The sequence below is a fragment of the Hetaerina americana genome, unplaced genomic scaffold (genome assembly GCF_022747635.1).
Source record: "Hetaerina americana unplaced genomic scaffold, ioHetAmer1.1.p SCAF_4, whole genome shotgun sequence".
In the NCBI taxonomy this organism is placed as follows: domain Eukaryota; kingdom Metazoa; phylum Arthropoda; class Insecta; order Odonata; family Calopterygidae; genus Hetaerina; species Hetaerina americana.
Window position 1 is genome coordinate 3,970,001 of NW_027286985.1, and position 10,160 is coordinate 3,980,160.

The 10,160-nt window shown below is 37.1% G+C and overlaps 1 protein-coding gene across 1 annotated transcript in view; it reads right to left on the reverse strand.

Moving 5' to 3' along the window:
- Window positions 1-9,677, reverse strand: part of LOC139692152 (uncharacterized) — a 15,014-nt gene extending 5,337 nt beyond the window's left edge. The window contains exons 1-8 of the mRNA XM_071590209.1: window positions 9,497-9,677; window positions 9,226-9,345; window positions 9,038-9,140; window positions 8,652-8,928; window positions 7,544-8,543; window positions 6,030-6,391; window positions 436-643; window positions 30-180 (exon numbers count right to left, since the gene is read on the reverse strand). Coding sequence (XP_071446310.1) covers window positions 30-180; window positions 436-643; window positions 6,030-6,391; window positions 7,544-8,543; window positions 8,652-8,928; window positions 9,038-9,140; window positions 9,226-9,345; window positions 9,497-9,559 — 2,284 coding nt within the window. The 5' untranslated portion in view covers window positions 9,560-9,677. The remainder of the gene's footprint in view (window positions 1-29; window positions 181-435; window positions 644-6,029; window positions 6,392-7,543; window positions 8,544-8,651; window positions 8,929-9,037; window positions 9,141-9,225; window positions 9,346-9,496) is intronic.
- Window positions 9,678-10,160: the final 483 nt, after the last annotated feature.

Genomic DNA, 10,160 nt, shown 5'->3' on the forward strand with positions numbered 1-10,160 from the left:
ATGAAAGATGGCAGTAAGAAGCACATTACCTGTGTGAATCCGGAGATGATACAAAAGCTTTTCTTTCCTAAGAAATGTCTTTGAACAGTGAGAGCATGTAAAACGATTTCTGGCTTCATCTGTATGGTAGTTGAGGTGGGAATTCAAACTGTTCTGGTTCAGGAACTTCTTCCCACAAACCTAAAGAATAGAGTATTAATTTTACACCACGAAAAAGAAAATTTATTTTACTTCACTAAAATATTGACCTCAATTGATCTCAAAAAAATCACATGAAAAAGTATTATCAACTTTATTTTCATCTGGAATATTGATAAGATAATCATTAAAATAAGATGCGATAACTAATTTCACGAGGAGATTCTAAGGTAAATTCACAAAAATGACACAGGACTGAAGGAGTAACACAAATCACTTTTCAATGCTGAAATTTACCTGGCAAAGAAATTTTCTTTCTAGACAATGGACTTTAATGCAATGGTTGGTCAAATAAATTTTTTTTGGGAAGGTCAGAGTGCAGTGCGGGCACGAATATGTCTCTTTTTCCACTTTGCGTTCATGGCGATTCACTTTGTGCTTTTGCAATGAAGTTCTAAACTTAAACTTCACCCCGCACTCATCACAAATGAAACTCTGGGCATCTCTGAAAATGTAAATCGAGAAGAAAAGCAAAAGTAAATTAAAATTAAATAGAACAAAGTCAAAACCAATTAATATGGGTATTTAAGGATTTATAAAAATATACCTTCTACCTTAAGAGGACAACGAAGACACAGAAATCAGTACATACATTTCTTAACATTATGAATGATAAACAAAAATATATTACATGTACGTGGTCTGCCCCAAAAATACATGAACTGGCGTAATATTGCGACCATGACGCGGACTAGCCTAGTTGCCCGAGTACCAATGTCTATGCTCGGCGGATCGTTGAGCTGTGCGTGTGGTACCAGTCATGTTAGTTTCTGATTCCTTGTTTTTACTGCTTGTTGAAAATGGGAATTGATGAAATCACGGAGCAACGAATCAATATCAAGTTTTTTGGTGAAGTGCGGTAAAAGTTATCAAGAAACTACTGAAATGTCGACAGCTGTTAAGGGTAGATAGATCTTTAGAGGTCTTTATTTGGGCAAAACTGAGACCTAATGGTCCCTTCTCCCATGTAACCCATCGTCGTATACATATTATATTAGGTATTAAACTTATAGTTACATTCATACATGCACATACATACATATACATACATATACATACATACATATACATACATACATATACATACATACATATACATACATACATATACATACATACATATACATACATACATATACATACATACATATACATACATACATATACATACATACATATACATACATACATATACATACATACATATACATACATACATATACATACATACATATACATACATACATATAGACAGACATAAACTCATTTAGCACAAATTTGCAAATTGGAAAGAAAAAAGTATAATATACAAAAACACACACATACATATATATGCATACACATACATACACATATACATACATATACACACACACATGGCTCCCAGGCATTGTTAACCAGCAACCACAGTGTTACATAGGCTGGTCACTCGGCCCCTATAGCATCTAATGTTACAAGTGACCCCAAACCGAAGGAAGTAGAAAAGGCTTTTAACCAGTTAAAAGAGAAAGTGCAGTCCTTACTGGATTTTGTTCTCCCAAGGAACAACATCCACAAGGAAATCAAAATGATGGCTACGGCTATGGATAGAGCTCTTAACGACTATGCCCAGGTAATGTGTACCGTGGAATGTGTGAAGACATAGGGGATTCCTTGCCGAGATGTTACGGTTCAAACATCCCCAACCTTCCATTCAGAAGCAACACAACAAAGGACAGCAGGCCGTGACCCACCTTCACCACGGTCAGCCCCAACCCCTAAAAGGAGGAGGGGGAAGGAGAGCATTGAGGCTCCAACTCAGGCCCAAGCAGGTGACTGGGTCACTGTCGTGAAGAAGGGCATAGGGGGCAGGAAGAAGAATAAAGAAAAGCAGCAGCTGTCGAGCAATGACAGCAACAACCTGCAGGTGGCTGAAGAAAAGCAGAGGCGCCAGTTAAAGCCACCCCGATCTGATGCCATTAAGATCAAAGCAATGGAGGAGAGTTCTTACGCAGAGATACTGCGTCGGGTGAAGGTGACACCTGAGTTAAAGACACTCGGCGAGAGGGTAACACGCATTAGGCATACCAAGACAGGAGAACTTCTCCTAGAACTGGGACTACCAGGTGCGGAGTCCCTAGGGCTGCAGTCGGCAGTCTTGTCAATACTGAGTGGAGTAGCAGAAGTACAGCTACTTACTCATATGGAGAGCCTGAATATCAAGGACTTGGATGAGACGATGACTGCAGATGATGTCGTGGAGGCCATAACCTCAGAAGTAGATCCAGGGGCAGTGATACCTGAGGGTGTTAAATTGCGGGAAGCATACATCGGTACGCAGGTTGCCAACGTCCAAATCTTGGCGGAGATAGCGAAGAAGCTTCTCCAAAGAAGGAAAATTCGGATCGGTTGGGTGACTCCAAGGTAATGACAGCCATCTGGGTTTGTGGCAATCTGCACATATCTAGTTGAGCGGCAGTTCACATGCAAGGCTTCACTTGGGTGGAGTTGGCTGGTATCTATAGCTGCTACCTCCCGCCCAGTGATACCATGGAAGAGTTCGTGAGATCTCTGGAGGCTATTGCTACCAGTGCGCAGTCATCCCGACTACCAGTGCTCATTGCCAGAGATTTCAATGCATGGGAGTGCCAGTGTGTCTGTGATTTTGTATGGGGCACCAGTATGGTCCGGTGCACTGATCAAGAATAGAAGTTATGGAGCAACCTGCCAACAAGCTTATAGAACGGTGGCCCTCAGGGTTACACGAGCCTATCGCTCGGTATCCAGCATTGCCCTTTCCATGATTGGGGGACTTCCTCCGATAGATCTCATGGCAAAGGAACGTGCCAGGAACTAGCAAAGATTGCGGCGGAATGCGAGACCTGAGGAAGCTCGGTGGATCAGCCGCAATCAATGGTCGTCGGCAATGATTGAGAAGTGGCAGCAGAGGTGTGATGGAGCCAAGGAGGGTCGACAGACTAATAGAATTTTCCCGACATCTTAGCATGGATCGACAGAGGATATGGCAATGTAACGTTCCAGCTCACCCCGGTACTCACTGGCCACGGAAACTTCAGCAGCTTTCTAAATCGCATTAGGGTGTATAGTAGCGCAGAGTGCCCGGTCTGCCTTGGTGAGGACGAGGATGTGGAGCACATCTTGTTTCAATGTCCAAGATTCGCTGAGGCACGAGACGTGTTTCATAGCACATGGTAAGGTCCCATGACCCTGGAAGGTTTGGGGTCCTGTCTGCCTAGATCAGAGGCAGACTGGAATGCTGCGGTTACTTTCGGGACAACTGTAGTAGAGGAGCTGGGCCACATCAGGCAAATTCAAGAAGGGAGAATCGCAGCAGCATCATTAGAGGACTAAATCAACACCAAAAGTGGCCTAAGAGGCACGACCGCCAACCAAAGTAATGCCTAATGGTCATTTCTGGGGGGCAGGCACAAAAAAGCATTGGAAGTTTAGTGGGTAGGCTAAGGGATGGGCCAATGGTGACAACAGTTCCCACCCTGGGAGAGTCCCACCCACCGTGAGTCCTGATGGCTCACGATGGTGTGTGAAGCATTCTCTATAACTATACGGTAAAAAAATACACACACATACATACATATACATACATACAGATACATAAATACATACATAATTGCGCACATATACACCCATACATACATACATATATAAATTAAGAATACACCTACACATACACACATGCTCAAAGTAAATGACACTGAAGATATAGAACAATAAAATAAGGAAAGTCTAAGCAAAGAATGAGGTTCGTGGGAAAAGCTAGGGAGGGCGTGGCATTGCTCAACTAGCAAAAACCCATGCAGGAATAATACCCACAAAGAGAAGGGGGGTGTGAAAAACCTGCGAAAACCCTATTAATTAGAGGGAATATACATGTACATTGTAACTATCATTTTTACATAGTATAAATATTATTAAGTCACTGAAATTGAAATGGAGAAATTAAATATATTGACAACACATGCATAGTAATGAGAAGCGTAATATTACTAAAAATAATGATGCAAACTCTTACTGCTTGAGATGACAAAACAAAAAAAGGAGAAAAAAAAGGAGAAACAGTGATCTGTATAGCAGCTGAGTGGAATGAGGGAGGGTATACTGGTTAAGTGAAGCACCTGAGGAAAATCAACTTATGAAGTGCTCTCCTAAATGTTGTTTATCATGAAGAGTTTTTTATGTCATCTGGGAGAGAGTTCCACAGACGGCAAGCTGTAACGTGAAAAGATGATTTGTGATAGATTTCCGTGCGATGGTGTGGGACAAGAAGTTTATTATTACCCTTAGTATTTTTGTTGTGGATTGAGATGATGAAGAGGAAATTTTTGTACAGATATTTAGGTGTGTAGTTTGAAAGTATTCTGTAGGAAATTGAAAGAATGTGTAAATGCCTGCGGCCTTCTAGCTTTAATCAGGATATTCTATTCAATGAGTCCGAAATATGATTGCATTTTCTAAGATCACATAAGAATTTGTGATATATATAGTATATATATACTTTTTTTGGAACACGGTATTTTAGATTCATGTGTGTGTGTGTATATATATATATATATATATATATATATATATATATATATATATATATATTTATTTATTTATTGTATATATATATACACATATATATATATATAAATATTTTTATATATATATATACACACACACATGAATCTAAAATACAGTGTTCCAAAAAAAGTTCCTCTTTTATGTAGAGTTTGTGAGCAGTAAAATACTTAGAATCGCCTTGATAATGATGATGTGGAAGTGAAATACATTGAAATCAATAAAAATGTACACACAAAATTACAACCTAATTTATTACCGGTATTCAAAACTATTAAAAGGCATATTTCTGTTTTTTTTCAATTCTTTTTCCCCAAAATGGCTCTGATGATGACATTTGCAATATCTTAAATTTCATTTGTAAGGGTATGGAGAGAATCATTTTTGGAAAAAAAAACAAATCAAGATCTGCTACAGAATACCAAGTTGTCACAGCTGACTGATTGTGGAATACTTCCAGGTTCCAGCATCAAGCCACTCATTTCCACTATTATTATATATTAAAACCTAACTTTACCAAAAACAACCAACATAACTAAATTTACAATATCTTTAAGGGCAAGTTCACTTCTCCCTGTAAGGTGAAAGTAGAACAGAACTAGTACTTGAAACAATGTCATGGAAAAATGCAAACAAAACAGGTCTTGAGAAAATGTTGATTGTGAAAATAATCAATGCATGACTACTAGGTGGTAGTCTGTTTGAAATTATGATAAACGAAAGGAGTGCCTGAAATAATGAGTGATGAATATGAAATGTACGTTAAACTGACTGAGGTAGAAAATATCAGACATCAGAGGTGTTCTTATGAGCCCACTAAGTTTGAAGGTAGGTGTGAGGCATCAATAGAAAAACTCAAGATTCCACAAACAGGAAGAAATAAAATGAGGATTCAGGAATCATGAGTCGATTTGTCAAACCATATGCATACAAATAATTTTGACTGTAATGTTACTAATTATTTTAGCTCCAATACTCACGATCATATACATTTTGACAACTGCAACCCCTAAAAGTAATTTGGCATTAAATAATTATCAACTAAATACAAACATACATCTATTTTACTTGTCAATATAACATGATCTGCAATGGAAATACATGACAATAAAAGAATATGTTAGGAGGTTTACTGCAGCAAACTTAGGAAAAAACTGATAACTCCACAACTCCCCATATTACTAAGTTGATAAGAATTTGAACCCTGTTGCAAACAAAAATTATATTTTCCACAATGGTGAATGAATACATACCGATGATTTTTTTTCTTGTGAAGGTTCAACTCCCTACGGGATGCATATTCCAGTGGACATAATTCACACTTGTATGGACCAGAGACACATCTGGGCAAATGGTACATCATACGATGAAGGCTACGATACTCTTCCAAACAAATGCTGCAAACAAATCGGTGGATTCCTGACAAAGTTTCATAGTCAGTAATTACAGAGCTTTGTTTGTGAGTGCCTTTCACATCAGAAATATCTTTTTCCAAACTTAGTTTGGAATTAATTTCATTCAAGGTTGCACTGTGAAAGTCATCACATCCTTCACCGGGGTTTTTCAGAGTTGACAGCCCTTCCATTAACTTTCCAATTTCTGCCTCCTGATCTTCCTGAAATGGACATTATATAAACAGGAGTTTTAAAGCCAAAGAGAGTAGGACTTAAAAGGCAAATATAAAGCAAGCATCAAATCGTGATAAATATACATGTATACCTATTATTAAAGACAAAATACACCAAATATAATTACATTTGCATTAAAAGCTCAAATCAATTAATTACATCGCCACTTCACATTCAATAATGGAAATTATTCCACAGCTTCTGCCTTCCTAATCCCCTCTACCCACTCAAACAGTCATACATAATTTCAAATGAGAAACAAACTCTCACAATTATTCAAAAGCATTTATATGCACAAAATGGAAACTGGAGAATTGTGATAGCAACAGGAGCACTCTCAAAGATGAACTATTTAAGGGGATCCTGAGAACAGCACAAATGAAAGCTGAAGTTAATCAACAGTATTGGAATTGTAATTTGTATACTTCAGGAACGTAAACTACTCACACAGCAGCCTAATATAATGATTGGCTGTAATGTTTATGACACTACTCAGGCAGCAAAAGCACTATTTGAATGAAAAAGGACACTGTCTCAAGCTTTCATTAGTGGATTTAAATTATGGTGTTAAGGTTACAGGAAAGACAATTCCACACAATTATTTTTATAAACCACAACCATGGTTTCTACACTGAACACCATCATCAGTTGACATGAGAAGGGAAGGTCGAGGGTAAGGGGCGTAAGAAGGGGGTGACCAGGTGAGTCAACAGCTCCACTTCTCCAAACCTCTCCCATCAGCTATGCATAAGGAACTTTGAACAGTGGTGCTGATGCTCAGCATCAAAACCATAATGTTTTATAGTTTTAGATAGCCATTTCTACTACACTATCCTGAGGAATTGTGGGTTCCTCCAACCTCACCTTGTCTTAGTAAAATTATGGATTATTAATGGGACATCAGAACATTTTCGAATTAAGGATGAGTGCAGGTTAGACATTTGCAAGCTTACTCAATACAACAATAATAATTTATTGTTCTTTGATGAGTCACCCAAGATAAAAATAATTTTTAAAAATAATGTTTGTACAGAAGGCAAAAAAATATGTTGAATTCAAATTTAAGTATTACACAATATTAATCTCATCGTCATTTTTCAGGAAAAAACAAAAATAATACATGGTGTAGCTTAATATACCTTGCCATTACTTGACGATACATCTGCAGCTCCATCCAAAACTTCACCATCACTACTGTTGTGGGGATCTTTGAAACTCGAGGAGCTGCAAACATGCTTATGATAAGATTCCCAGTCTTTGTGGACAAAAAAGCAGTCTTTACAGCATATAAATGGTGTGACATCAGAACCTAAACATTTAATCCCGCTTAAATCCCAGCAATCCTCCCTTGTACTATCACTATCTTTTTCATCTTGGTCTCCTTTAGGATCAGGCTCAATAGCAACTGCTTTCAGTGATTGCTTATTTAAAATTTCTCCCCTTTCCTTTCTTCTGTTTTTCTTCTTTGACATTCTAATTTTAACTAAGGAATTTCCAAATTCATCCCCATTTTTACATCTGGTGGAACTCATAATCACAGGATTTTCCAAGGCACACTCAGATTCATTTAATTGGACAGAGTCAGTTTCAACAACATTACACAAGGCCCCGGATGAGTTCTCACTCAAGTTATCATCACCACCTTTATCCAAAGTTCTCTTACAAATTCTATTAAATTTGCCACTTGTTTGGTCAACAGTTTTATTTCTTTCAGGAACATTATTACTTATTACATTTGTATCTTGTAATTTATCTTCTAACTCCTCTGTATAAGAATATGCTAATTCTTTGATAACATTTTCCTCAGATCTTATCTCAGTATTCAGCCTCAAGTTTATTTTGTTTTCACTGTGGGAGACATTGCCATCAAGGATTGTACTGCATCCTTCCAACTCAGATGAGTCAATTATTGCACAATGATCTACTTTCACATGCCCCTCCTTTGGTAAATGTAAAGCATCTTCGATTAAAGATCTGATTTCAGTTGAGTGCCTAAAGTCAAGAGGGTATTCTTGATTCAATTTTGTGGAGTTTTTATTGTCAGAGTAACTATTAACTACATGATTGGAATTTTTAATTAGCCTTTCCTTGCAGTACTTGCACACGTGAGAATTTAGTTTGCAGTCCGATGTGTAGAGCCTTAAAAGAGGAAATCACTTCTTTTAGCAAAACTGCTCATTAATTTTAAAATAATAACAAAAAAATACCGTAGCTATAAAATATTAAAAGATGACCACTGCAACTTACTTATGACATGATAGGCATTGTAGAGAACTGTAAGTATCACTTATGGAGGAATGATTTGAAATATCTGGTAAGTGTATCTGATTAGGTAATAATTCAGCCGATTTAGAATCAGAATTCCACAATGAATCTGTAGTATCAACATCTATATTATCTTCTATAATGCTTTTTGGTGAAAATAAAGGCATTTCACGTAGAACAGAAGGGGGTAGGATATCCACAGGGTTGTCCTCAACGCTGCCATTAGTAATTCCTTCAGGAAGTTTTTTATCCTCTGGCACTAGAATTTAATCATAAAAGTAATTATATATAATCTTTCGTTAGATATCCTTAAATATCGATTTCATTCATACCGATTTTTCATCATTAATAAATAAAAATATACATGCCATTATTTGACACGAAATTATCACCCAAAGCAGAAAACAGACACAACTCTCTCGACTTTCCTTCCATTGAATTTGATTTCTTCTTGTAATCTGTAATGAGGTTCTGCAGAAAAATCATTTTATTAAGAGGAGTCAGTACCTTATAACATATGGGTTACAACTAGTTTACCGGTACAAAAAACACTTACCTGAACCTCAAGTAACAATTCATCGATAATGGGAATAAAATCACACGACAAGCCACTAATGAACTCATCTTTAAGCTTGTAGTTGAATATCAGCACCTCGAATATATCAAGAGATGCGACCTGAAAAGGTATTAATGCTACGTCTCAACTTTCCTGATGTCTTTAATTATTAAATGCGGACACATACGAACAGACTGATTATGTCTTTCAAATATGTAGTGGTACGGTAACTTATGCAAGTTCACCAGAACTTTAACATTTTCACGTTTACCTTGATCAAAAAATTTTCCAATATCCCAAAAATATTCCTCTGGGAGTTTTCGGATGCAGCCATTTCCTTCTCCTCACGTTTTCATCACATTTTATCACGTTTAGCATCGATGAATTACTTAAATACCGGTGTAACTTGTATGAACACCTTCAAAACACTTCTACATTATAAACTTAAACAAAACAAAGGAACAAAAGACGGTAGAAATGTAGCCGACACAGGGGGAAAAAAGACTTATAGCGGAAATTTTAAAAATCCTTTACGATGGCACGAAATGCGAAAGCGTGACCAGCGGTACAATTTAGTTCATTGATCCCGTTTTCGTGACTTAAGTCAAAGTGCGTTCAGCATTGTTTATTTTTCAATCAGGGATTTATTAAAAATGAAAAATCTAATATGTATGATGTTGATTTGTATCCAATTTTTCGCTCATGATAAATGTAATGAACACTATTAATTTAAGAATATAATTCTTTTACAAATAATATAATTTATATTTACTATTTAAAGCCCGAATATTTACCATATAAAGGATGAACTCAAAGTTATTGGGGAAGGTAGAAGGGTGCGGTTCTCGCCGTTTGGTCTTTTCGTGTGTGAATATGCATGAGTGTGTATACCGATACCTGCAATACACCCAATCGTAAAATGCAACTTGTAATAA